This window comes from Grampus griseus (assembly GCF_964374135.1).
Source record: "Grampus griseus genome assembly, chromosome: 3".
In the NCBI taxonomy this organism is placed as follows: Eukaryota; Metazoa; Chordata; class Mammalia; order Artiodactyla; family Delphinidae; genus Grampus; species Grampus griseus.
In genome coordinates, this window is record NC_139019.1 from 172,390,601 (window position 1) to 172,418,574 (window position 27,974).

General features: G+C 60.2%; 1 protein-coding gene across 1 annotated transcript; it reads right to left on the reverse strand.

Moving 5' to 3' along the window:
* Positions 1-949: 949 nt before the first annotated feature.
* Positions 950-26,897, reverse strand: PALM (paralemmin). Its single transcript, XM_082652492.1, has 9 exons — positions 26,811-26,897; positions 14,710-14,761; positions 14,162-14,242; positions 13,833-13,963; positions 12,130-12,292; positions 10,472-10,493; positions 8,939-8,998; positions 6,374-6,505; positions 950-3,054 (listed from the first exon to the last, which is right to left on the reverse strand). Exons 1-9 carry the CDS (start codon positions 26,813-26,815, stop codon positions 2,525-2,527), a joined length of 1,176 nt encoding a protein of 391 aa, XP_082508618.1. The 5' UTR covers positions 26,816-26,897; the 3' UTR covers positions 950-2,524.
* Positions 26,898-27,974: the final 1,077 nt, after the last annotated feature.

Sequence of the window (27,974 nt, forward strand, 5' to 3'; positions counted from 1 at the left end):
GCCCCACTGACAGAGGGAGGCACGGAGGCTCGAAGAGGGTGGTGGGTGTCCCAGGTGCTTGGCTGTCCTGATTCTTGGTCGAGGTGCAGAGGACCTGCCAGAGCCACGGAACCCAGTGTCTGCGGGAAAGTCAGGCCACTGGGCACAGTGGTCAGTCAATGGGGGAGGGGACACAGTGGATGGGGCTTCTGTCCCCCAGGCTAGGGCTCTGTCCTGACCTGCCCCTTGGCTGACTGTGGGACCCCTCTGAACCTCAGTCTCTTCTTCCATCCAGTGGGCCCCCAGCTCCAAATCTGGCAGGGCTGCTCACGGGGGGAAAGGGCAGACTGGGTCATCCAGCATGTTGAGGGGCACATGTTGAGAGGTGAGGACTCACTCTCCTGCTCCCAGACTGGGGTGGCCTCCCCCTCAGGGTTCACACAGCCCACTGTACAGGTGGGCAAACCGAGGCCCAGAGGGAGCAGCCACTCCTCCCACCCAGATCACATAGTGATAGAAGCAGGGGTGGCAGCCCCCATAAATGCTTCCTCCCCGTGTCCCCACCCATTTCCCAGGGGCTGACTTCTCGGCAGAGCTTAGGGGTGTCGGCCCCCCGGGGGCTGTGAGCCCAGCAAGGGGCAGCCTCAAAGCCAAAGGATGGGGTGGACCAGGTGTGGAACCCGAGGACTCCACAGGAAACAGAAAGGAAGGCCTGCCACCGGAAGCTGCCCCCTTACCTCCAGGCCTTACCTGCCCAGGTGCAGCTCAGATGCCCACAGGTGCAGGTGGGAACTCCACCAACTCCCTCACCCACAGCACTGGGGTGAGTCTGAGGGATGCGTGGGCCGCAGACAGGAGAAACCAGCTCCCTGGGCTCTGTGAGCCTTACACCGGCGTCACCCTACCCGCTGGCCTGGCCGTACCCTCCCCACGCAGGTGAAATCCAAGAACTCCAGGCCCTGGGGCTGTTCACACTGTTTATTTGCGTCTCTGGGAAAGTCAAGAACATTGGGGCCTCATCACACATTGAAAGCAGAGCGGGCAGCAAGGGCACTTCAGCGGAGGCTCACAGCTCGAGGACTCAGGTGGAGTCGAGGAGGAAGGGGGTGTTCCATGGCCACTGCTCAGGGTCACCTCAGAGAGGGCCTCTCATCCCAGCCACCCAGGGGCAGAGCCGAGATGGGGACCCAGGCTGAGGTCCAGGGCGGCCCCTGCACCCACCCTGCTGAGGTGGGAGGCGGCCTGGGCCCTGGGCACCAGGCTGCAGGTCCCTAGGGGAGGGGCCGAGATGGGGCCTGGTCATCCACAGCCCACACGAGAGGGCCTGTGAGCATGTGCACTAATGTGCCTCTGGGGACGAGTGTGGCTGCAACCAGGGAGATGTGTCTGTACATCTAGGTGTCAGCTGCCCCCAGGAGGGGAGCCCCTCGCCCCTCACCGCTTCCAGTGAGAGGGGGGCAGGCGCACATCAGGCTGGGAAGCAAATGGGGGTCTCCAGCTGCAACCCAGGGGAAGCTCCCTGTCCCAGGTGGTGTTCCCCCCTCCACTGCCCAGAATGAGCCAAGCCCAGCAGAGCTGGCGGTGGGCCTGATCTCTGGGGTACGGGTGGGGAGACCCAGGACCCTGGTCCAAGCAGGCTGGAGAAGGGGCCAGGCCAGGGGCAGTCCCCCAGGGTCCCTGAATTAGCACCAGGAGGAAGGAGGGCCCAGAGGGGGTGGGAGCTCAGGACATAAAGGGGCTCACGTGGCCCTGCCTTGTTCAGGAGGCAGCTCGAAGACCCCCGGCCCAGCCCGGCCAGAAGACAGCACAGCGGTCACGCCCCTCCTGAGTGGGTGGCATATCCTCAGGGCTCCCCCTTCCCAGGTTGCATCGTCCACTGCCTGCGCCCACATAGAGCATTGGGGGGAGGGGCACATCAGGCTGGGGTGTCCAGCGGGGCCCGTACTCCATTCCAAGACCTTGAGCTTGGGCTCCCCAAAGAGGCACAGCCTCAGCCCAACTGCCCGAGATCTGGACCCAGCGCCTTGGCCAGGGAACGCCCCCCCACTTCCAGAGGCTGAGCGGAGACAGAGCAGGCCCCCAGAACCCCTGGCTCCCGGGACCCCTCTCCGGCAGGGTGTCCCCTCAGGGACCTCATTGGAGGTGGCAGGAAGGCACAGGCAGGAGGCCCAGAGGGAGGTGGGCTGGCCTGGGGCTGCTTGGAGGCTCCAGGTCACACCAGCCAGGACTGCTGTGGGCAAGAGCCGCATCTGTGGAGCTGCCGTGACATGGGGGGGCCCTCGTTTGGGGAGAAGCGGGTGTGTCCGTGTCTCTCCTACCAGGCGTGGGTACACGGCTCAGTGGTTTAGGGTGTGTGGGGGGGTGACGGGAGGGGGGAACCCCTGTCCCTCTCTTTCCGGTGAAAGAAAACTCAGAAGGAACGTGTGAAGACACAGCATGTCCTGGGCCCGTGACTGTGGGTGGAGGGTGGACGGGCGCCAGGAGGGCCGGGCCGTGTGGGTGTCTGGTGTGGAGGGTGGGGCCGGGGTCTGGGGGTCCGGGTGGGTCACATAATGGAGCAGCATTTGCAGCGCTGCTTCTTCATGTCGAGGTCCTGGGGGTCGCTGGCAGGGGCCTCGAGCCCCACCTGGTTCTCTTCCCTGGAGCCCTCGGTGGCAGGGGGCTCGGCCGCACTGCCGTTGGGCGGGGCGGGCTCCTTGGGCTCGGCCGCGTCCTCAATGACCACCAGCTCTGCGGTGATGGTGTCCTGCAAGCCCAGCACCTTCTGGGTCTCAGCCTCATCCTCCACATTCTGGTAGCCCATGAAGATCATGGTGACCGGGGGCTCCTGGCCTGGCTGGATGCCAGGAGGGCCTGACGTGGCCTCGCCGGGCTGGGCCTGAACTCCAGTGATCTCCCGCCTGGACGGCGTGGTCCGGACTGCCTCCTCCGACGGCCCCCGGGGCTCTGCTGACCCGGCCGCAGACCCTGCCTCGCTCAGCGTGACCTCGTCCGCCTTGTGGATGAGTTCGTCCACCTCAGAGGAGCTCAGCGGGTGAATCCCATTCTCCGCCGTGCCGTCCACGGCGTGGACCACTGGCATGTGGGGGGAGAGAAGGAGAGAGTGAGCTGGTTCCCAGACAGGAGGGGAGGCCTGGCAAGGCTAAGAGCCACCTCTAGGCTCAAGGGGAATCATAAACTAAATTACATCTTTGGAACCAATTGACAATCAAAGCTCCTACGGGAATCTGTGGGCACAGGCAAATTGGTGCACAGAGGAAAATGTATAGGCACAAAAGCATGTTAGAAACCAAGCAAGAATAAATGAATCGGGATTTTATTGTCTCGCAGTTTGAAGCATTTCCCTATTCCCCAGTCAACTTGCTCCCAGGTGATTACCTTGCAAAGTAGGTCTGTTTTTTTCCGTCGCAAAGACGGAGAAAACGGAGTTCGGAGAAGGGTAGTTAACGAGCCCCACGTCACACAGCCGGCTGCGGCCGGACCCTGCTCTTTCTACCGGTCTAGGCATTCCTTTCATGAGGACTTGTGGGGATTCTGATTTCCTCCTTCCTTGAGCTCATGTGGACGATCTTGAATTAAAGTTTAGCTCATTCACCCATCTTTCCTGTTTTCTAGTCAATGCCCCAAAGGCTATACATTTTCCTCTGAGCTCTGTTTTGGCTGCAGTTCATTGATTACTTTATGTCATTCTGTTTCAAGTGTAAATATCTTATAATTTCCATTTTGACTGATTGCCTCTTTAAGCCAAGATTTATTTAGAAGAGCGTTTTTCAATTTGGGGGAGCGGGGGACTGTGGTCCAGGAAAACAGAGTGTAAGACACAACCTTGTAACAGGACATGGTCACTTTCCGAAAATGCTCCACCCTTGTTTGAAAAGAATGTGTATTCTCCACTGGGCAGAGTTTTATGTGTGCAGTCAAGCTTGCTAAGTGTATTTTCCAATCTCTCCGGCTTTTGTCCCCCGTGTCCCGCTGATGTGTCATTTTCTAACCTGTGTTACAGTCTCTGAGGACCGGACTTCGGCAGCCGGGAGGAGTCCCAGCTGTGGTCTGATGCCAGCCTCAGATCACAGCCCTTCTAGAAACACAGCTGCCCAGCTGCTCAGCATGGAGGGAGGGACACACTGGACACCCCGGGGACTCGCCTCCTCCCAGGCCAAGGTTTAGGCTTGGCCAGCCTCTGGCTTCTGGCCAGAAGGAAAGTGCTTTCCACTCTCAGTTTCCAAATCCCTGGGGAGGGGCGTCCATGCATCAAGGCCTTGCAGTGACTTTGGGCTCGAGGCCCAGAGGGTGGGGTGTGCCCAGGTCACACAGACCCAAGCTAGGTATTTCCCACTGGCCACTGCCCCAGGGTAGGAATCCGAGCCCTTGGTTGCCATGGAAACGGATCACCTTCCCATTGCTAAGCAACAGAGTCCAGTCTGGCGGGTCCTGAATCCCCAGGGGTTGGGCCAGGCAGGGCTCAGCGGCCAAGGTGAGGACCTTCTGTGAGCACAGACATCTCTGCTCCTTGGCCCTGTGCGGTCTCACCCTTGTCCAGGAAATGGGGCAGCTGGGACGTGCCCGGGAACCACACAGCCCGTGAGAACTGGAGCTGGGATTCTACTTGGGTCGATGCCCCCAAATTACAGCAGAGCTGGGCTGTGACAAGACCCCTTTGATAGCATCCTGGATATCCCAGAGGCCTGAAGCTCTAAGAACACGGGGCTTTGGGAATCAAAACCACAGTGAGATACCACTTCACACCCACTAGGATGGCAATAATAATAATAACAATTTAAAAATGGTCAATGATGAGGGTTGTTGAGGATGTGGAGAAATTGGAACCCTAACGCACGGCTGGTGGGAAAGTAAAATGGTGCAGCCACTGTGGAAAACACCCCAGCAGTTCCTCAGATGGTTAAACCTAGAGTCCCCACGTGACCCAGCAGTTCCGTGCCTAGGTATCACCCGAGAGAAGCGAAGACATACGCCCCCATGAAAACTTGTACAGCATAAAACCGAAAGGTGGAAACATTCCAAACATCCATCAGCTGATGACTCGATAAACAAAATGGGGTCCATCCATACGCTGGAATATTACTCGGCCATAAAATATAAACATGGATGAACCCTGAAAACGTAACGCTCGATAAGAGTGGCCAGACATAAAAGGCCACACGGTGTGTGATTCCATAGACGGCAAAGGTCCGGAACAGGCAAATCCACGGATGGAGAGTGGATTCGTGCTTGCCGTGGTGGGGATGGGGCAGGGGTGGGGCTTCTATTTGGGGAACAGAAACGTTCCGGGATCAGCTCACGAGGGTGTACAACATGGTGAATATTCCAAAACCCACTGAGCTGTATACTGAATGGTACGGGTGTCCTGCATCCTCTCTCTCCAAATTCCATAGCCTCATGAGGGCAGCATGTACAGACTCACTAATGGACCCTGAGGCTGAGCTGTGCTAATTCTATACTTGACTCAAGGGACCAGCTCTGGGGACCCCATGTCCTGAAGAATGCAAATGTTTGCCTTGACTTCAAATGTACTTTTAACATCTTCTTAAAATGTTATCTTTACTAGGGTAGGTTTGCCTCTATCCCTGGCATCACAGCAAACGTTGCCCCAAATTTCCCCTCCCCGGTCAGGTCATGACGAAAGTAAACAAAAGTTTAAGTGCCAAGATGTTTACGAGATGGCTGTCTAAATTCTGACAGATTTCACAGTTTAAAGGAAAGTTCTCCTTAGTTAAAAAAAAAAAAAAAAAGTGAATTTTACGTTCTGTGAATTATATAGAGAGAGGCAGGCACTCAGGAGCTTCTGCAGAAGGCTGCCCTCTCCTGCCGTTCCCAGCTTCCTTGTGGGTATTTCCCACAGCCTGCTCCCCTCCCAGCCGCTAGAGGGAACCCTAAAAACCAAACCAGATCTCAGCACCGTGGCCCCTGCCACCCCCGCCAAGGCTCACCATCCCCCTCCACACTCCGCATCAGCCGCATGGGCTCCTCTCGATTCCCCAGCCCAGCAAACTCCATCCCACCTCAGGGCCTTTGCACATGCTGTGTCCTCACCAGGTGCACTGCTCCCCCACGCCCACTGTGCCCCTTCTCACCTCCTCTGCCCCCTCCCCGCACTGCTGGACCCTCACTCGGCCCCCTCCGCACCTCTGGGTTTTTTTTTTTTTTTTGTAGCCTTTACTACAACAGTAACTATTTAAATGAGTTATCTGTGAAATCGGGGTTGAAGGGCTGGGCCCTCTGGCCGGGAAGCACCCAGGACAGCAGGCGCCACTCAGGATGGGCCTCCCCAGCCCAGCCTGGCGCTGGCCACGCCTCCAGGTGGGTCCTTGGATGGAGGGAGGACTGGGCCTCAGGCTCTGGCGGGGCGGTGGCGGGGCGGGGGAGGGGCGCGTACCTTTGGTCTCGTCCTCGTAGACCTTGATGCCCTGAGGGAGGCGCTCCCGGGGGAGCACGGTGGTGCTGGACAGCACCCGGGTCTCCCCTGTCACCTTGTCCTTCTCCACCGTGATCTCCACCGAGTACATGGCTGGCACGAGAGGCACGGGTCACGCCGCGGCCCACCTGCCCATGTGCCCCCCGCCGGGCTGCAGCGAAGCCAGGAAGGGGAGCCGGCAGCGCACAGCCAAGCAGCAGGTGCCCTCGACGCGGCCCCCCCCAGCTCAGCGTCCTTCCCTAGCTCCCCAGTCCCGTGGGCGAGGGGTCTGAATTCCTGTGCTGGTGATCCGAGGACACCCCGGCCACCCCGCCCCGTCTGCAAAGTCTTGAACTGTCCCAGTGACTCAGGGGCGTCCCTGGCCCACTCCAGCCAGGGCTGGAACGCGGGTGAGCAAGCTCGCGCCCCACAATGTTCTGGACTGCCGCGTTCTCTGTGCTGCACGTCTAAGTCGACTACTGATATATCGATATTCTCATCTGCTCCACTGTGCAGAGGGGATGATTCCCTCTGGACGCGAATGCAGTCACAACCCGTTAAGGCCATCGCTCAACAGCCAGCATCTGACCCCGTTGTGCAGACATCGTCTGCCTGGGGTCCCCAGCCCTCCTCCATGAAGGGGCCCACATCACCACGGCCAAGACCCCTCCCAACCTGCCCCTCCCAGGTCCTCCCATTTCTCACAAGGACACCTCCGTTCTCCCTCCTCCCTCTCTCACCACTCCCACACCCCCTCCTCGGTCCATCTGCAAATTCCTGGGTGCTGCCTTGAGGACTCCCAGAACCCGCCCACTTTTCGTGCCTCCGCAGCCCCTGCGCGGGGGGGGGGGGGGGGGGGGAGAAGAGCTGCATCCGCCCCCACCATTCCCCAGCCCTCCCCCATCTCCCCACTGTCCCCCACAGTCCTCCTGGACCATCTGCCCCACCATTTCCTCCTTCATCCCTTCCCTTCATCCCTCCACCATCCTTCCCCCTCCCCGCCATGCCTACCACTTCCCCCCACCATCCCTCGCCATCATCCCCCCATCCCCCACACAATAACCCGCCATCCTCCACCATTTACGCCCCACCTTCACGCCCCCCCCACCCCTCCCGGACCCCCGCCGTCCCCTCCGCCCTGTCTCCCGCCGCCGCCCACGGCCTGTTCTCCCCGAAGCCGCCAGGGGCCGCCTGTGAGAACGCAGCGGGGCGCGTCCCTGCTCTGCCAGCCGCCCTGAGGGCTCACACGCCACCCCCCACCCCCACGCCTGGCCCCGCATGGCCTGACCCGCCCCGTCCCCTCCTCGCCCTCGTCTCCTCCCCCTCCCCGCCTCACTCCGGCTGCTCCAACCAGCACTGGCCTCCGCGCGGTCCTACCCACCCGCCAGGCGCAGTGCTGTCCCAGAGCCTTTGCACTGGCGGTGCGCCCTCCTGGTGTGACCTCCGCCCCACCTGCATGCCTCGCGCCCTCACTTCGAGTCCTTGTTCAAATGTCACCTCCTAAGTTAGGCCTCCCCTGAGTCCTTTAATTCAAATTGTCCCCTCTCCAGCTCCCCGTGCTCTGCTGTATCCTCTCTGTAAGTTAACCATACAGGCTCTCACTCCCGTCAGAACCCCTGCTCTCCTGGCTGCGTCTCTCCTGCCTGGCTCACAGCAGGTGCTCAGCAAGCATCATAGAATGAATAAGTGGGTGAAGGATGCTCTGTAATCCCACATCCCTCTGAAGCCTGACACCCCACCATCAGACATACAGTTGGGCAGGTTGTGCACTGCTCAAGGTCACCGGCTGGGGGCCTCTGGCTTTGCTCTTGGGCAGGGCTGCTCTAACTGGCACACCCCCTTCTGTCGGCCACCCCCGGTGTCATCACGCCCTGGCCTTCACTGCCCCCCTTGGTTCTGTGCCTCCAAACTAACTTCGGGGACAGCAGCAACAAGGTTCTGCCGTTCGTCCTGACTTCTGCTCACTCTTGTTACTGGGTTTGTGCTGGGCCCTGGGCACGAGGTCACTACAATCCCCCCCCCAACCCGGTGCCAGCCGTCATGTGATCAAGCAGGGATGTGAACCTGACCTTGTAGAGCGCTGAGCACTAATTCGGACTGCCCTGCTTGGTTACTTCCAGGGACAGGGTGCTCACTCCCTCTCCCAAGGTGGGCCGACGATGATGAAGGAGGGAAGGTTTGCAGTGAGCGTGCGAGCCTGTGCCCGCCTCCCTCCTCCCGGGTCCCAGGAGCGAGCGGCAAGGTTGGGGGATGGAAGCCAGGAGGGGCATCAGGTTAGAAACGCCATGCGAGGGGGCCCATCTTCTCGGGGAAGCTGAGCTGGCTTGTGACGGATGTGCCAAAGCAGAGGGGGCGCCCGGCCCCACCCAGGCTCAGAGCTGCGGCCTTGGTCCAGCCACCCACCCATAACCACAGCCCCCACCAGGTACTGCTGAGGGCGCGTCTGCATCCGACCTGGACCCCTGACCTGGACCCCCAGGCCCCCCAGGGCTGACACTCAGCCCAGGACAGTGGCTGGACATGGGTCTGAGCCTGGGGCCAACCCACCGGCCTTCATCATGGTGGAGCCTTCAACCGTCCTCAGGGGGGTGTTGGAGATTCGCTTCTCTGCTCGGGGGGCAAGAGGGAGAGAGAGAGACAGATTCAGATGAGAAAACACACAGATTCCCCCCCCTGCAAGACATGTGGACACCCCCCGGATACATGGACTCCCACCAGGCACGCGGACACGCTCAGGCATGTGGAGACACCCCCAGACACTGAGACCACCCTCCCACACACTCACCCAGATACCTGGATCCTCCCCCTAACACGTGCATGCAGCTGGACCCCTCCGCACATGTGTGCATGCCCAGAACCCCCGAACACACATGGGATCGCTCCCCCCAAAGAAAACACACTTCAGCCCCACAGTCCGTTGCCCATCTCTTTGACCCAAATGATTTTCACAAAATCCCTGAGAAGCCTGCATGGATTCTTTTTTTTTAATTATTAATTTTTAATTCCACAGTAAGACAAGGAGACATTCTCTCCTCATGAATAATTAACTCATGACAAATCAGGCCAAAGACACTTCTGGCTACCACCTCCAATCCTGGCTGGTGGCGCTCTTTCCATGCCTTTACACACAGAAATAGAGACGTTCAATATATATTTTAAAATATAACATGTTAAAGAAATTTAATATACTTAGTAATATAGTTAATAAACTGTTACAGCTAACTGTATGTATTTAAATGTCATGTGAACATGTGAAGTGTTTGTAGATGTGTACACTATATACCTGTAATAAATCGGGGGGGGGGGGCTTTTTTCTTTGTTTCCTGGACGGCAGTCTTCTGCACCTGTGTGTGTGGGACCACTGTCTTTTTATTTTATTTTACATTTTGTTTTATTTATGGACGGCAGTCTTCTGCACCTGTGTGTGTGGGACCACTGTCTTTTTATTTTATTTTACATTTTGTTTTATTTATTTTTTACGGCTGTGCCACGCAGCTTGCAGGGTCTTAGTTCCCTGACCAGGGACTGAACCCGGGCTCCATCAGTGAAAGTGCTGAGTCCTAAACACTGGACCGCCAGGGAAGTCCCAGGACCCTTGTCGTTTTAAATAGCGCACTATCTCCAGGACAGCCAGGACCCTGGTGTCTCAGCCCCACCAATCCAGTTTTACAGATGCGAAAACTGAAGCCCACCCACCTGCCCTGGAGCCCAGAGCAAGTGGGTGTGGAACAGGGGCAGGGCCGGCCAAGGGCAGGCACCCCGCGTGGACAGGATGGACCCACCCCAGGGCTAAGACCTCAGCCAGACACGCCCCGGCAAAGCCAGTTTCCTCACCTGTAACACAGGTGCTGCAGCAGCCCCACCCAGGGATGTTGTGAAAATTAGATGAAATGATATTAAGGGGCACTGGGCCGGCTCAAAGTCGGGGCTCGCTGAGAACAATGACAATGCGAGTCATTGTGCTATTATTTTTACTTTTTAGCAACAATAGCACCTTAAAGTCACCCTCCCCTGCCTGCCATCCCCCATCTGGCCAGCAGAGGGCGCCGGGGCTCGGCCCGCCCCTTCCCGAAGACGTACCTTTGGGCGTGCCCGCCGGGGCCTGCAAAAAAGAACGGAGAGGTCAGGGGTGCCGGCGCCCCCTCCCACATGACCAGTGTCCCACCTGCCGAGGCCGGAGCCTGGGGAGGGCCTGGCTGAGAGGTGACCCCATCACAGGGGCTGTCTCCTCCTGGACCGATCCCCCAGACAGCCAGAAAGGTCCCAGCCTGCTCAGAAGCCTCCCGGGGCTCCCAGAGCTCCCAGAACAAAGTCCAACCCTTCCTGGTGAGCCCCAGGGCTTGTGCCAGCGGAGACCTACCCACCGGCCTCTCCTGCCTCCTCCCATCCCTGGCCAGCGTCCCTGGTCTCCTCGCTGTTACATGAGCAGTGTCCCTCCGCTTCGAAGGCCCTTCCTGGATTTCCACTTGGCTGGCTGCTCGCTCAGCCCCCTGACCACCCAACCTAAAGGTGGCTCCCCGACCCCATCCTGGACTGTCCCTCAGGTTACCATGTTACTTACCTAGCCAGGAGGTGGGCATCGTGAGGGCAGAGACCACTCCAGCACGCAGTCTGTGCTCAATCAACCTCACGGAAAACCCCCTCTCGAGTCCGAGCCTGGAGAACTCCTACTCAACCTTCAAAACCCATCTCTGGGAAGCCTGCCCAGCCCTCCCATGAATCAGACACCTCACTGGGGACTCCACAGCACCCCATGCTCCCCCACAATAGGTCCGACCACCTTCCTGTGCTTGCAGTTGCCTGATCATGCCCGTCTGCCCACTCAGCAACAGCTCAGGGAGGCCAGGGCCTGGGTCTACGTCCTCTTGGTCTGCCCCAACCAAGCCTTGGGAAACAGTGAGGGTAGGTCTGTAGGCTCCAGACTGAAGCTATCAGAGCAGCAGCTGGAGAAGGACTGGGGCACACAGCAGGGATGTCTCCCCAGCTGCAGCTCATCTGGGGTGGGGGTAACAAGGGTGGATGGGGGCAGAGGAGGCGTGTCCCACAGCCCCGAGTCCTGAAGACAACAAAGGTGGTTGGGAGACTTCTACATTTGCCTTAACACACTGTGGCAACCACAAGCTCGGGGTCCAGAGTTCCAGGGTCTGGTTTCACCTGAACCTGGTTGGATGTCACACCCGGGAATCAATGGCTGAGCCCAGGAAAGACCACTCCTCAGCTGTGCGGCCTTGAGCCAGTCTCTCAATCCCTCTGGGCCTCAGTCTTTCATTTTTTTATTTTATTTTTTCTGGCTGCACTACGTGGCATGCGGGATCTTAGTTCCCTGACCAGGGATCAAACCCGTGCCCCCTGCAGTGGAAGCGCTGCACTGGACCGCCAGGGAATTCCCCGGGCCTCAGTCTTTGCCTTCCATCTAATGGGGACGCTGCTCGCACCTGAGAGGGCTGTTGTGGGGATTAGACAGGTGATGCCTGCTGTGCTCACGAACGTGAGAAAGATGCCAAGCAGGGAAAGACCCTTTACCCGTGAAATGCTGGTTTTCCACTGACTCACTGACCCCCCCAGGACGCCCCCGCACGGCAGGGAAACCGAGGCCCAGGGAGGCAAAGCAAAGCATGCTGGTCACGCAGCTGGGAAGTGGCCAGGCTGGGATCTGGATGCGCCACTGGCCACAGCCCCAGAGGCGGCGAGGGTGTCTGGATCTGGGCCAGCAGGGCGGCGCCCCGGGAACCTCTTACCTGCTGAGAATTCAGCACAGCCTCGGCCCTCTGGTCCTCCTGGGCGGGGCGTGGGGCCGGGGCGGGGGCGGGGGTACGGTCAGGGCTCGGGGCTGCCGGGCTCTCCTTGGCGGCAGCCGGCAGCGCATCCGCGTTCTCCAGCTCCTCGATCTCCTGCTCCAGCCTGGGGAGGGCGCACGAGGTGAACACCCTGCCGGGCACTTACGGTGCCTAGCACCGCCCGGCACATCCCAGAAGGGCTTCCTTAACTTGGATGTTTTCTAACGACCTTGCGAGGTGTTCTCCTTCCCGCGCATGGCAGGGGAAATGGAGTCCTGGAGCAGTGCCAGCAGGCCGCAGAGCGGGGACCCAAACCCAGGGGCCGGCTGGTCCCTGGATCCCTGCACCGCCCGTGCCACTGCTTACTTCTGTTTTTGCTTCCAACAGACTCTCCTTTTTCCCACTCAAATACATTTATTTTTACAGGAATCTTCATCTCTCCAGGGAAACTGGAAAAACCATGTTACTTTCCAAGTATTAGAAGATAATGGTGCACATAAACCCAGTGAAAACAAGACAGGCATATTCAATCCCGCCTGAAGTGTCACCTGCCTGAGCCTTTGGGCTGCAGACGTCAAAGGCACTCAGCACCCGGGGTCACGTTCTCCTTGAAGACTCAGGACAGACCGCGGGTGAGTCTGCAGCCCCCTAACAAAGTGAGCCCAGGCTGGCAGGCTGGACACAGCTGGGGTCAGCCTGGAGGGCTTCCAGGAGGAGGTGTCCAGTGGGGACACTGAGCAGGCAAAATGCAGGTGATGGAACCACCCGAGGAGTGGGTTGCCCTGTCAGGAAGAAAGCCAAGGCCCCCGAAAGCCAGCCACACAGTAGGGCTCAAGGGCAGGCCCTCCCCTGGCACAGGGCTGTATCCAGCAGGGTGGGAGGGGCAGGAGACCACCTGGCCCAGCCCCCGGTGGCCGGTGATTCCCATCCACCTTCCATCCCACTCGCAAGAGCCTTCGGCCTGCTCAGTCCCTACCATCGCTCCCGGGCCCATTTCAGCCCCGCCTCCATCTGGGCACACAGGTCACAGGTGGGAAAACTGAGGCCTGGGGAAGGGACTCCCAGCCAATACTCTCCCACTTTCTTCCAGATGAAACACATCCAGACAGGATCCCAAGGTCCCCACTGCGGGGCCCGCCTCAGCGTACGCTGGCTGGCGGGCTGGCCCATGCCTCTAGGGCCTTCCCTGGCCCAGCGGACACTGGAATTTTGGCTGTCACTTCCCTCCGCATGACCCCGCTGCCCCGGGAGCTGAGCCTGGGCCGCCGACCTGCCTGCCCGGAAACTCCTCCGGGCCTTTTGTCCCAGCCCAGGGCGATGGTCACTTTCCCCGGCCTGCCCCCTCCCCCGGCTTCCTGCAGGCCCAGCTGCAGTGCCTCCGCGGCTCCATCAGCGCCGGGAAGAGCCAGCTGGGCTGGCGCCAGGAAGCCCAGGGGGAGGCCGCATCTCCCACGCTCAGAGATGCACCGTCGCCCTGCCTCCTCACGCCCCGCTGCGGGGTGGAGAGGAGGAGGGGTCACACAGGCAGCACACCTCCCTTCCCCGAGCCTGGGTGGGAGGCTCCTCCCACAGCGCCCCCTCCACCTGGGCACAGGGGCCCGCGGGTGGATCCCACTCCTTGGGCATCTCACCGAGCCCTCCGCGGCTGCCGCGGCCCCACCCACCTGGAGATGGATTCTTCCAGCAGTCGCGCCTTCTGCTCGTCCTCCTGCATCTGTCTCCTCATGTCCTCGTCCCCCTCCGAGGCTGAGGACGGCGTCCCCGCCAGCAGCCAGCGTTCCCGCAGCGCCTTGGACTGGGACAGTGGGGACCAAGGTCAAAGTCAGGGTTGAGGCTGGGGTCAGGTTGAGGTGGCGGTCAGGGTCAGGTTAGAGTCTGAGTCAGGACTGGGATCAGAATAGGGGTCACCTCAGCCTTCCTGCCCCCCTGCTCCGGCCAAGGCCGGGGTCCCTGGACGCTGCCGCCCCCTCCCTGGCCGAGGCTCCGCCCGGACCTTCAGGTGCTGCAGCTGCCGCCGGTCGTCCTCCAGCTGCCGGCGCCTGTTCTCGATCTCCGCCTGCCTCCGCCGCTTCTCCTGCCAGACGGACCACGCGGTCAGGGCGGGCGTGGGGCGCGGAGACCCCACAAACGCCCAGTCTTTGCCCACACGGATCCCGCTTTTTCTGTAAATGGCATCCCACTGGCCCCCCCACCTATGCCCCAGACTGTGCCATCTACCTGCCCCCCTCCTGTCCCCCTCCACCTCCCCGCAGCTTGTCCCCCCACCTCCCCCCCCCCATGCCAGCACAGTCTCTCCCCTGCAGGTGGGCTGCCCAGGGGCTCTGAGAGGGCTCTCGGCCTAAGAGTCCACATTCTGAGGACTAAGGGGATCTCGACATTTTCATTTTGTGGGGAAGTACCAGCAGGCACTCAAGTTTCCCAATCCACACTGGAGTTCTGCGTCCTGGAGCCCCAGGCTGGGTGTGGGGAGCCCCTGAGACCCCAGGTCCCCCCAGCCTGCCCCCACTGGCCACACCATCCTCAGGACCAGGAAAAACTCACTGCAATGGCCTGGAGCCGCTCCTGCTGGGACGTGGTCTCTGCCACCAGGACCCTGGGGGGACAGAAAAGGTCAAGTGAGGTAGGGGGTCCACCCCAACCCTGCTTTTGGCAGATCCAGTTCCAATCCCCACCCTGTGTCTTCCTGCTGGGTGAGCCAGAGTTTCCCATCCGCGGCATAGGGCCGTTACCCACCCCCCTCAGAGGTACCAGCCTCCTCTCCCTGCAGCCTTTTTTTTTTTTTTAAGTCTTTATTGAATTTGTTACAATATTGCTTCCGTTTTACGTTTTGGTTTTTTGGCCCGGAGGTAAGTGGGATCTTAGTTCCCCAACCAGGGATGGGACCCTCACCCCCTGCATCGTGTTGACTTAAAAATATATATATGCACAATGTGAGAGTTGCGAGTTTTGGTTTTTTTTTTTTCTTCCCGGACCGGGGCACGAACCCGTGTTCCCTGCATCGGCAGGCGGACTCTCAACCACTGCGCCACCAGGGAAGCCCGTGAATTAAGTTTTATTGGGGGCAAAATGAGGACTGCAGCCCGGGAGACAGAGCTTCAGATAACTCTGAGAAACGGCTCCGAGGAGGCGAGGGGGGAAGCCAGGACATCTAGGAGTTTTGCAACAAGGGCAGGTAGTCGGGAACGTCAAAAGATTATAGTTAATTACAGAAAGCCAGGACTTCCCTGGTGACACAGTGGTTAAGAACCCACCTGCCAATGCGAGGGTCACAGGTTCAAGCCCTGGTCCAGGAAGATCCCACATGCTGCAGAGCAACTCAGCCTGTGCACCGCAACTACTGAGCCCGCGCTCCGCAACAAGAGAAGCCACCTCAATGAGAAGCCCGCGCACCGCGATGAAGAGTAGCTGCTCCCGCAACTAGAGAAAGCCCGCGCGCAGCAACGAAGACCCAACGCAGCCAAAGATAAATTTTAAAAAAACCTACGTGTCATAAAATAACCTTTAAAAAAATAAAAGATAAAGAAAATCAGATATCTCAAGTTAAGGAATTCAGCGCTTTTCCATGTATGGGAAGATGCAACAGTCTGGGCTCACTGAAACCATTCCTTTGATGTGCACCTCAGCTCTCTGGGGCCAGTATCCTGCCACATCCTGAGTTTCCTCAGGGCTCACCGCAGGGAGCGGCTGCAGTCTGACGGCTGCTAGATGGCAGGTATTCTTTTTAGCCCTGAGTTTCCTGAGGGCTCACCGGCTCACGCTGGAGGGCTGCAATCGTTGATGACTGTGACATCCTTTGTTTATTGATATGGCAGGAAATATTCCATTTATACATATTCCATTCCATTGATAAATATTCCACTTATCAGTTGGAAGAGGGAGTCCCAACCACCGGACCACCAGGGAAGTCCCCTCCAAGCAGCCTTATTCCCGCATTAATTCCTCCCAACAAACCCTCCTGCCACCCCTTGGGGCAGGGCCAAGGGACATGAGGAGTGAGGCCCAGTCTAGAGACCTAGGAAGGGCATTGAAGCTGGGCTTCTGAGGATTCATAGGAGTTCCCTGGGAATCAAAGCCTGGAGAAGAGTGTCTCAGGAAGAGCAGTATCACCTTTCTGCTCAGACGGAGAGCCTGACCGAGACCGCCCCCTCCTCAGCCTCAGCATTCTCCAGCCCTGGGAGGGACACTTGGGGGAGGAAGGACCCTGAAGCCCCACCCCACAACCTTTGGCCGGCAAAGTCCTCGATGCTGTCCTGGGATTTCTGGCGCTTCTCACACTCGCCTCACCTGGAGTCTCCCAGGACTCCAAAAGGCCCAGAGACAGCTGTAAGCCTCCCAAAAACACACAGCAAAAAAGCAGCAAAGCTGAAATTCAACCCCAGGCTCCCTTCTCATCCCATCCACGTTTTGTTTGTTTGATTTTTTTGCTGCGCCGCACAGCTCGCGGGACCTTAGCTCCCTGACCATGAATTGAACCTGGACCCTGGCAGGGAGAGTGCTGAGTCCTAACCACCGGACCACCGGGGAATTGCCCCATCCATGTGCAGTTTTAGCCTTAAACTGGTATGCAGTAGGAGCTGGATAAATGTCAGGTGCCCTTAAAGGGACAGGACCTCACGCTGTTGAGGCTCTGGGGCCTTCTGTGGGGGCACGGGGCCAGCAGGAGGCCCAGGACCTGGAGGATGAGTCATCCCTGCTCTCCTGCATCCCCCCTCCCCACCTGGTGGGGGAAGAGGAGCTTTCAGAACCTGACACTTCCCTTCCCAGTCTCCGGTCTGGAAGCTGCACACAGTAGGTGCAGTGAAATGACTGGACCCCTGAAGCCCAGAACATCCTCTCCAACGGGCCTCAGAATAACCTCACGCGTCCAGGGCCACTGTGACAATGCAAAAGGCGGGTGGGGGGCGGAGGGTCTCGAGCCCAAGCGGGGGGCTTTGGGACCGTCCGCCTCAAATCCCCAGTGACCACAGGGCCACTCTTGGACGCCCCGTCTCATGGGCGAGGGCCTGGCGGGCACGAAGGGGTTCTGAGCATGGGAGCCACAACCCCCCACCTGTCCCCCCATTTGCCCCGAGCCCCTTATCTTCACGGGCACGGCAGGCACTGAAATTACAGACCGTGTTTGGGCCCCACCCACTCCTTGGCCTTGTATCAGGGCCACCCCGAGGCCTCCACAGACCCTGTGGGTCTGGCCTCGGTTTCTCCATCAGCACACCCCAGCTCCGGACGCTCCTGTATGTCTCCCGCCCGCTGTGGCTCGGAAGGGAAACAGGCCCCAAGTCGCAGAGCGCTCGGGGTCTACCCCGACCCAAGCCCCCGCCCCCGCCCTCCCCCCCCACCCCCCGCCGGGCGGCTGCCAGGTGGACATCCATCCCGGGCTGCAGTGCCCCAGCCGCCCGCCCCACTAGGGTTCGGTGGTTTCCTGGCCTTGCTGAGACCGGTGAAGTCATCAGGCTCCCACGCCCCAGCCAGGTGACCCCACCCAGCTCCTCCCTCCCGAGGAGGCACCTCCTCCCCTCCCAGGGGCCCAGCAGTACCAGCTGCACCCTCTGCAGTTTCCCCCGTCCTTCCTCAGGGAGGCTGGGTTCAGCTGGGTGGAGTTCAAGAAAGGCTTGATCCAGCTATCTGACTCAGTTGCCCTTCCTGAAGGGCCAGGCCAGCTGGATTTCTGGGTCTGCCCCTTCACCCTGTGTGACGCCGGCAGGGTGCCACCCCCTGAGCTCCCCACACAGGCCTGTTTCCTCAACTCTTGCAGACGCCACACTTCCCACCCCAGCCCAGGCCTCCACCATCACCTGCCACCTCCCTGCCCCCCTGACAGCCCACAGCCAGAGGCAGCTTCTCCAAATGAGAATCCAAACCGGTCGCTCTCCTGCTCTCAAGCCCCCCAGGCTCCCACCACCCTTTGCAAAACACCACAAGGCCCAGCCCACACCCACTTCCCTGCCCTGGCGCCCTCCACTCTCCCTCCCGCTCACTCTGTTCCAGCCACCAGGACCTGCTGGCTGTGCCTGCCCTGCACCAAGTTCATCCCTACCTCAGGGCCTTTGCACTTGATGTTCCCTCTGCCTGCTACACGCTTCCCATAGCTGGAAACTGAGGCCCACAGAGGGCGAGTCACTTGCCCAAAGTCACACAGCTAGGAAGTGAGAGCTGGGATTCAAACTACAACTGCCCAGCTCCAGGCCACACCACAGGGCTTCCCCTTTCCTAGCCCCAGCGCGGCCTCCAGGGACCCACTCAAGCAGGAGGCAGAGTTGGGGGAGGGGGCATAGCAGCTGAGACCCTAGTGCAAATAGGGCCATGGCGGGCAGAGTTACCAAGCCGCCTAATGCCGGGTCCCCACCCTGACAGGCAGGTGGCCATTCGGGCCAGACACAGGGACACAGGGATGGCTGTGAGGTCAGCTTTCCAGGTTGGAGACAAGGCGGGCAGTGTCCTCGCTAGGGCGGCCAGTCCCTGCCGGGCCAAGCGAGGGCAGGGGAAGGTCAGGCGGACACACGAAGGAGAGGCGCCGGACCAGGCAGAGAATTTCTATCCCTCCCCATCCGCCTGGCTGTCTCAGCCCAGACGGCCCGAGGGGCGCAGGCTATGAGCCCCACTCAGGTGCCCTTCCCCGGGCCTGGGGGCGCCAGAGCCGCCCCGGGCGCGGCCGCCGCCTCTGGTGATGGATGGCTGGGCCCACGGGAGGCGGTCGCCCTGGCAACCGCGCCATCCCCATGGCAACGCCAAGGCCTGCAGGCGCGCGGGGGTGGGGCCGGCGCCAAGCATCTCCAGTCCCCAGCCCTGCGCTGGGGGCCTGAGGGGCTTCCGGCCTCGGGCGGAACAGGGTGGGACTTGGATGGATAACAGGGTCTCCCCTACCCCTGCTGCAGCGGGGAGGGCTCCCCGTTCTGGTTTTAGGTGCGTCTGCCCAGGGAGGGGCTTCTACCCGGGAAGGGTCTGAACCCGCCCTCGGTGTGAGGCAGCCAAGGTCAAGCGAAAATAATGTTCAGCATCATAAATCCGAAAAGTAAAACAAAATAGGACGATGGAACCCTAATAAAACAGCAATACAATAGGAACACCTTCCCCAGCGCTAACCATCTTCCGCGGGCGGGTCTCAGCCCCACTTTACAGAAGGGAAAACTGAGTCTGGGGAGGAGCGGGGTCTGTACACATTTGCTAAGCGTCCAATCTCCTGAAGATCCTGTGAGGCACGTGGGATAATTATGGCTGTTTTATCAATGAATGGAATAAAGCATCTAAATGGTGAAGTGAAGACCTGGACCCAGGCAGGGTCGGGCACACGGAGCGCAGGGTCTCCCTGAGGTCTGGCGCGGGTAGGGGTGGTCAGTGGGATGGTTGAGATGCTCACTTGGGCTCAGTGAGGGAAGCAGAGGCCAGATTACAAAAGATTTTACAAGCTGGGCGCAGAAGCTGAATTTTGGCTAAAACGCATGGGGAGGGTTTAGCGCAGCATGGCGGCTGCCTCCGCTGGCTGTGTGACCCAGGGCAAGCCACGAGCGTCTCTGAGCCTGCACCGGCTCCTCTGGGCAATGGGCCGCAGCTCGCAGCTGCTGGTGGAGGGACATGCCCTCCGTCAGGACGCCCACCATCAGCAGGCGCAGGTGTCTGGTCCTTGCGCGATTATTTTTATGGCGCATGGAGAAAATTCTGGGCTCGAGCAGCCTTGTGGGCGGCTCAGGACTCGGCGAGGGCGTCGGCTGGGAGCGCGTGAGATAATCCTGCTCCAGGAGATGAGCTAATGAGACCCAAACCCAGCGAGCCAGGCAGAGGCCTCAGCGTTTCGGGCGTTTATTTTTTAAAGGCCCAGAGAGGTTACACAACCGGCTCAAGGTCACCCAGCGGGCAGGAGGGACGGGGGCGGGGGGGGCGGGAGGTGGGAGGCTGGTGTGTGTGTGGGTGACACTTGTCTTTCCAGAGCCCACTCCTGGGCAGCTCCAGCAGGAATGAGGGGGTCCCAGCCCAGACAGGCGAGGAGCCCAGCGCTGGAACATTCCTGTGCTGATTGAAAGAAAACAGCTGACAACGACCTTGGCCACAGGTGGGGGGGGTGGGGGAGAGGCAGAGTCACGCGGTGCCGGGTGTGGGGGGTGAGAGGGAGCCCAGCGGCCCCTTCCCCCATTGGGTGGGGGATGGAGTGGGGGGAGGCTGGTTCCCAGCCCCAGACTGGGTTCCTCCTAAGCGCCAGCACCTTCCTCGCTCCAGACCCTCCCGCAGTCCTGTCACCCTGAGTGAACCTCAGCCTCTCAGCACGCAGTTCAAGCCCCTGTGTTTGTCCCTCACCCTTCCCCAGTTCCCTGCCTTCCCCTTTCTCTCCTCCACGTCCAATCTCAGCTGAAACACAGCTGCCTCTTTCAGGAAGCCTTCCTAGGTCTCTCCCCTCATCAGGAAGGAATTCCCCTTCTCGAAGCCCCTCAGCACTCAGCACGAGTGGGCCCCAGGGAACACGGCTGTCATTGGTGAGGTGAACAGCCCATGAGGCATGGCTTTCTAGAAGCTTCAAGGCAGGGAGACATCTCCACCCCCATGGTGGGGACCAAGGTTGGAGCAGGTCCCAGACCCAGGGGAGCAAATCTGTTGCCTATTAACCTGGGATGGGGAGGGGTGAGCTGGACCCTGCCCTGGGCCCTCACAGCAGGATGGGGCAGCAGGGAATGAATGCGGGCCCTTCTCCGGCTTCAGGCAAATCCAGCAGCAGAGACCAGCCCCAAAGTCCCAACGTCCCTCCCACCCCTCACTCGGCTGCTCCCACCACCTCAAACATTCCAGGCACGATCCCACCTCAGGGCCTTTGCACTGACCGTGTCCCCGGGCCTGGGGCACCTCTCTGCCAGGTCTCCAAGGGGCTCACTGACTCCCTCGGGCCTGTCTTCAGATGTCACCTCCTCACTCAGGCCTCCTCTGACCCTAATTAACCCCAGCACCTCCCAACACCGCCCCCTAGCCCTCACCATCAGGAAACACCTAATCATTTAACTTATTTTGTTGATTTCTCCACAATGACAGTGACTGTCTCTTTTGTCCCTGCCGTGTCCCCAGCAGTTGGTATACAGCAAGTACTCAATAAATGTCCACTGGGCCAGCACATCAATTAGGGTCCTTCCATTTCCAGTGGACGAACCCACCTAAGGGTTCCCCATCCTTGTCACATTCCTGCCACCCCCAGGGACCATCTGTACTGTGATCACTTCCTTTTTTTAAAGAAACTCACTGTCACATCTTACATTTATCTAAAACAGGACCTGGGCGCCTCAGATCCAAGAAAGGACAGAGGACAAGCCCCAACCACCTCGGACATGACTTACAAATTAATATATAAAGCGACCCAAATGCCCATCAACGGATGACGGATAGACACAATGTGGTCCCTCCACACATGGGAGCACCACTCAGCCCTGAAAACGGGCGAAGCCCTGACACTCGCTACAACGTGATGGACCCTGAGAACACGATGCTCAGTGAGAGAAGCCAGACACAGAAGGACACACAGTGTGTGATTCCACTAATGGGAAACATCCAGAACAGGCAAATCCCCAGGGACAGAGTGGATTCGTGGTTGTCAGGGGCTGGGGGGGGTGGGGAGTGACTGCTGACGGGGACGGGGTTTTCTGGGGCTGATGGAACGTTCTGGAATTAGCAATGATGGCTGTACAACTCTGAATGTCCTGAAAAACACTGAATTGTACACTTTAAATAGGTGAATTGTGTGGTGTGTGAATGATATCTCAGAAAAGCTGGTAAGAATAAAGATATACATAGATACAGCAGAAATGCTGGCCCTCTCACCAAGGGCCTTGCTGGGGCCAGAGCTGGGGTCCTGCCCACCCCACGGGGCATTGTAAGGCCCTGCCAGCCATGCCCTGAGGCTCTCCAGGGTCAGAAGAATCTGAACACAAACTGACCTGGTCATCACCTGCCCGCTCCCTGACAAGTGTTACCAGAAGCCTCCCGCCAAGCCAGCTGCCCTCCCTCCACCGCCCAGGCTGGGCTCCCAGGCCTGCCCTCACTCTGGTCCTCGTGTGTCTTGCCCACCACGGGGCTTGGCTTGGGCTTCGCCTCCCAGTACCTGTCCCAGTCCAGACTGGTCCAGTGATGGGCTCTGACTTGCCCTGAGTTTCTGCTTGAAACCTGTCTGGCAGGAGACAGACGCCACAGCCCAGTTCTCCACTCCTCAGGCACCATGACCTCCACCCAGCCATCTCGTGCCGCATGGAGACCCCTCTGAAGCATGGCCAGGGTGCACTCTAGCCTCCCAGCACATGCAGGGGCTGGGCCATCTTGCCCTGACCAGGACACCGTCCCTGTGGGCAGCTCTGACCACCACAAAGTTCTGAAGTCAGCGGACGCCGACCCAGACATCAGGTCCTGCCGCCCCTCCCCCGGCTCTCGCTTTTCTCCCCAAGTTGCTCACACTGTCCCTGTCCAGGCTGAGGTCTGACTTGCTTCTCCCTGCTCTGGACCCTCTGCTGCCAGAACCTCTTTCTGGTGCCTGGGTAAGAACCTCACTCCTCCCCTGCTCAGATACCATCCATGGCTCCCTGGGGCTCCCCAGCTGGGCACTGTAGGCCCAGAAGGACCTGGCCCCAAGAGCACAAACCAAAGAACACTGCCTTCTCCCAACACATTTCCCACCTCTGGTCCTTTGCACAGACCAGTCTCTCCACCAGGAACACCCTTCTGCCTGCCTGGGTAAGCCCTTAAATATATTTCTCAGAAAAGGTCCATGACAGAATGGACAGGAAACCTTCCCCACACCTCAGAGAAGACCCTCCATGGGCTCCTCCAGACCCAGACCCCTCTGATCCTGCACAGGACTAGGGTGATCAGCAGGGTCTGTTTCTTTTCTTTTCTTTTTTTTTTTTTTTGCAGTACGCGGGCCTCTCACCGCTGCGGCCTCTCCCGTTGCGGAGCCCAGGCTCCGGACGCGCAGGCTCAGCGGCCGTGGCTCACGGGCCCAGCCGCTCCGCGGCACGGGGGATCTTCCCGGACCGGGGCACGAACCCGTGTCCCCTGCATCGGCAGGCAGACTCTCAACCACTGCGCCACCAGGGAAGCCCAGGGAGTGTTTCTTAAAGGAACAGAGGAGGAAATTCCCTTGTGGGACAGTGGTTAGGACTCGGCCCTTTCACTGCTGGGCCCCAGGTTTGATCCCTGGTCGAGGAACTAAGATCCTGCAAGCTGTACGTTGTGGCCAAAACCAACCAACCAACCAAACAAACAAACAAAAACCCAAAACAGATGACAGGCTTCCTGGGTAGAGACAGGATGGAGGGAATAGGGTCCCAGACTTGGAAAAAGGTGACGTGATACTCTTTAAGAAAATCAACCCATTTTCCTGCATCAAAGCCCAAAGCCCTTGAAGATGGGCCCTCCCCATGGGGCTGGGACAGAGCTGTGAGTGGTCCTTACAGGGCCCGATCCCTACAGCACCCACCCTCCCCTAGCTGCACCCCACCCAGGAGGGGCCTGGGTGGGCTCGTGTCTCCATTCACCAGATGAGAAAAGTGAGGCCCAGAGAAGGGGGGTGGTATGACCGAGGCCCATGGGGGGTGAGAAACCCCCTCTCCATGCCCCACTCCAAAGTCAGCAGTCACAGAAGGGGTCCCTGGGGTGGATGCAAGGGCAGATGGCCCCTGGAGCCCAGACCACAACAAAGGCCACCTTCTGTGTAGCCCAGCCAGCCAACCAGGCTGAAAAGCCGATGTCAGGATACCTGGGAGCCCCACAGCCCACAGCCCCCGGATACAGGAATGTGCAAAGACCCCCTCCCCAGCCTTCCCTGGCACCTAAGAGGATGGCCCAGGAGCAAATGCCAACATCACCCCTTTCTGGCTGTGTGGCCTCAGGCATGTCGCGTCACTTCTCTGTGCCTCAGTTTCCCCACCTCACAGGGCTGCTATAAGGACCAAGTATGTCCCCATGGACAAAGCACTCAGAACAGGGCCTGGTATACAGCAAGCGCTCAATGACTGTTAAGTAAAGAAATCACACCTGCACATCTCAGACCACCTTCCCGCATTCCTGCCACCACCTCTAGTATCAGCTGCCTGTCCCTTCCCTTCAAATCCACTCACTGTTTAAATCCAACCCCTTTGTTTTCAAAGGCAACAAAGTCACATCGTTACCCAGACTGAGAAAACCAGAAGCCACTACCACACACATCAGAGTAAAAACATAAAAAAAAAAAAAAAAATTAGATACACGATGAAAAGAAAAACTTGTTATTAAGTTCAATTATCACTGGGTACTGCTGCCTTTTAACTGGTTCTGCTTCTCATTAAAGGGAGATTCGCAAGTGTGAAAGCAGCGTTAAGAACCCACTTAGCACCCAGTGGAGACGTTCTCCTTGAAACTGTCCAGGCCTCAGGGCGGTCAGGGCTCTGGGAAGGTCCCGACCCAACTCTGCTCTCCTGCTCTGCTCTCCTGCTCCGTCCCGGGGTCTGAGCCTTCCCCTCACCCAGGAGAGGGGTTTGGACATCTGAGGTGGCTGCTCCCAGCTAAAATATCTTTATTTACCAGCCGGGGCCTGAGGGTCCCAAAGGAGAAGCACCTCACCCTCACGTGGGCCACACAGCAAATCCTCCCCATAGCACATGCACCCAGCTCCGGATCCCCCACCCAGGCCCCACCCTTGTCCCACCTTCAGAGCACCACCCAGCGCCCACGCGGCCTGCCTCGTAAGAATCCTTTCATTCTTAAGTTAATGAAAATTCGTTTAATCCTTAAATTAACGAAAAATTGTCAGAGTCGTAAACGTCTCTTTAAAAGAAACTTTCCAGCACCACCATAAGCCGCCACCATCTCCCGCGATGGCAAAATCCATGGAAACGGAAGGAGGTGGACGATTGCGTCCTAGCGGCTGCTGCCTCCGCGCCTGGAGCCTGCTCTGCCCTCGTGGAGAAGGACGGAGAGCCTGGGCAGGTGTTCACGTAGGGCGGCACCAGATGGAGCCTCTCCCCACCCATCGTCACCCCGGAGTGCTGGGGACTGGAGATCTCGCACGGCTATTTAGGCGGTTAACGCCAAGTCCTGTCCCACGCCTGCACCCAGAAAAGCCAGCTACCTGCCTAACGGTGGACCCACAGCACCATATCTGACCCATGACCAAGAAGGCCTGGGGGCAGGGCAGCAAGCACCCGGGGGCCCTCCGTGTGCTGTGTGACCAATGGCCAGCAGCTGCCCCTCTCTGGGCCTCCATAACCTCATCGAGAATGAAAGGGGGGCTCGAAAGGAAACAATGGGGTCCATCCGGAATTATCTCACCCCTCTGCTCTGAGTGGGCGTTTCCTCCCTCTTCACCCCTCCTCCCCCAGGCAGCCCCCTCCCCGGGGCCACACCCTGCCTAGGGCCTGCTGTGGGCAGGCCCACAGGCTCCCCTTGGGCCCCAAGAGCAGATAAACAAGTGAGGGGAACGCAGCAGACTGGTCTGGGCCCCGGCTCCCCTGAGCCCCTGGCTGGGCTCCCGGGGCCGGGCTGGGCCTTTGTCTGGGTTTTCAAAAGCAGAGGACATAGGGTGTCGCCTTCCTGGGAGGGGGGCAGGCAGGAGGCAGCGGCTCCCACCCAGCTGAGGGTGTGGCGGGTCACGGGTGAATCCCTGGAGGAAAGTTGCAGGCTCAGAAAACACACCCAGTGGGAAGGGCAGAGGAGCCGGGCCGGGTGGGCTGGCTGGACCTCCATGTCCGGCCCCAGGCAGGGTGGGGACCCGGCCCACAGTGGGGCAGCTGCTGGCCCTGGGACAGGGTAGGTGGGCTGCGGGACACCAGACACCCCCTTCCCAGCCCCCTGCCCACGTAAACGCACCCCACAACCTCCCTGCATCCACCTGTGAGAGTGGGGGTGTGGGGGGATGCCCTGACGCCAGGAAGAGACGACCTGCGTGGGAAGCGACCAGGCACACTCACTGGGCACCTCCTGGTGCAGGACCGGCTGCCCGGCAGCTCCTCACCCAAGCCCCCAGACCCAGGCTGCCCACCGCATTCGCACGGGGGCCAGCGGGCTCTTGGCTACATCATTTGGGGCCCCACCTCGGGGGACACTTTCCCCAGGAAGACATGAGACCCAAGCCCCCCTGCTGGAAAGCACCTGGTCCTCTGGTCTCACACACATCCCAGACCCGGAAGCCTGGAGAAAAGCCCCCTACAAGCCGGGACTTCGGGCGGGTGGATCCCCGCCTTAGCAGGGGCTCCGGACAGCACTTGAGGCCCTTGGGGAGGGCAGCCAGGCGAGGGAGGACCGGCCGGTGCGCATGCAGGGTGCAGGGCACGGCGAGCTCAGGCTGGGGGTGGGGGAGTGAGCTCACGGCCGGCCGGGGCAGTGGGGAGGGTCGCCCCATCGCCCCAAGTGGACGAGGGCCTGCCCCGGGGGCGCGGGCCGAGCGCGGGCGGAGACACAGCGCATCCCCTCCCCACCCGCGCGCGCGTCCCGGGCCGCCCCCAGCCGCTGCCGCCCGAGTCCCCAGGAACCCGTGGGCCGCCGGGGCCGAATCGTGGGGAGGCCTGGGTCGGGCACGACCCAGCCCGAGTCCCTCCCGGGCTGAGCGGGGATCCCGGAAGCCCCGTGTCACCTCCCTGCCCGCGCGGTGGCGGCGGGAGTGGGGGCCTCAGCCTCCCCGGCGCCCCCGGCCCGAGCGCGTTACTCACTCCATCTCCCCGCCGAGGTCCGTGGGTCCGCGAGGCCGGGCGGCGGGGGCGCGCGGGGAGTACCGGCGGGCCGGCGGGCTAAGGCCTGGCGGCCTGGGCAGAACGGCGCGGGGGCGGCTGCACCGGCGCGGGCATCGCCCCGCGCGCGGCTGTTTATTGTCCGCGCGGCGGCGGGCGCGGGGGGTGGGCTGGGCGCGCGCGCCGCCGCCGCCGCGTTTCGCTCGCGCCCCCTCCCGCCGGCTCCCGCCTCCCGCCGCCGCCCGCCTGCGCCTCCTGCCGGCCGCCGCCGCCGCCGCCGCGCCCCGGTCGCCAGGCGTCTGCCCGCCCGGCCCGCCGGAACCTCCGGCCGCTCCGACCCATTCATTCCATCTCGGCGCGGGGCTGATTCTCTGGCCGAGCCAGTCCGGAGTCGGCCTGGGACGCAGCCTGGCCGCCATCCATCCCACCCCTGCCCGGCTCCTGGTCCGGAGGGTGAGCGAATGGGGACAAATAGCCCGGGGGAAGTCCAGGAGGCCGCTCCGAGGACCACGGCCCTACTGCGGGCGGAAGGACCCGCAGACTGCCTGCGGGAGTAACTGGGGAAGAGCATCAGGGTAGCGGGCACTGCAAGCGCAAAAGGCCGGCGGTGGGACCGAGCCAGGCCCGTTTGACGAGAAATAATCATAATAGAGCAATTGCTGGTCTTCTGAGCAGTGGCTGGGCTCTGGGGACGGCCCTGCAGTTGGATGAGGGTTAAGGAATTGAATCTGCTCCCACGGGGCAAACAGGCCTGCGTGCTCAGAGTGAGAGGGGTCCGTAGAGGGGGCAGGGAGAACTTAGACTTTGTCTTGAGGGCACTGGGGAGCCACAGCAGAGTTTAGAGCAGGAGAGGGGTCACCCCGGTTTATGTTTGTGAAGGCCGCTCGAGCTGCCAGGTGGGGAGTGGATGAAAAGGGGCTAAGGGGGTGGGGGGGGCTTGGGGGCCAGAAAAGGCTGAACTGGGGCCCCCAGGGACATGGCAGAGGCTGGACCAGCGTGAGAACCAGGTGGATTCTGCATGGATCTTGAAGGGGGAGGCTGCAGGATTGCTGCGGGATGGGATGAGGGATGACAGGCATCAGGGTTCCCCTCTCCAGCCTGAGCTCCTAGAAGGACATGCGGACATGAACGGGGCCTGGGAGATGA

Excerpts from the sequence above, each read along its gene's own strand:
- PALM (XM_082652492.1), bottom strand. Across the intron at positions 13,964-14,161 it reads GGCAGCTGCAGCACCTGAAG|TCCAAGGCGCTGCGGGAACG; the intron begins GTCCGGGCGGAG and ends CCACTGTCCCAG. Across the intron at positions 10,494-12,129 it reads CTGTGCTGAATTCTCAGCAG|GCCCCGGCGGGCACGCCCAA; the intron begins GTAAGAGGTTCC and ends TCTTTTTTGCAG.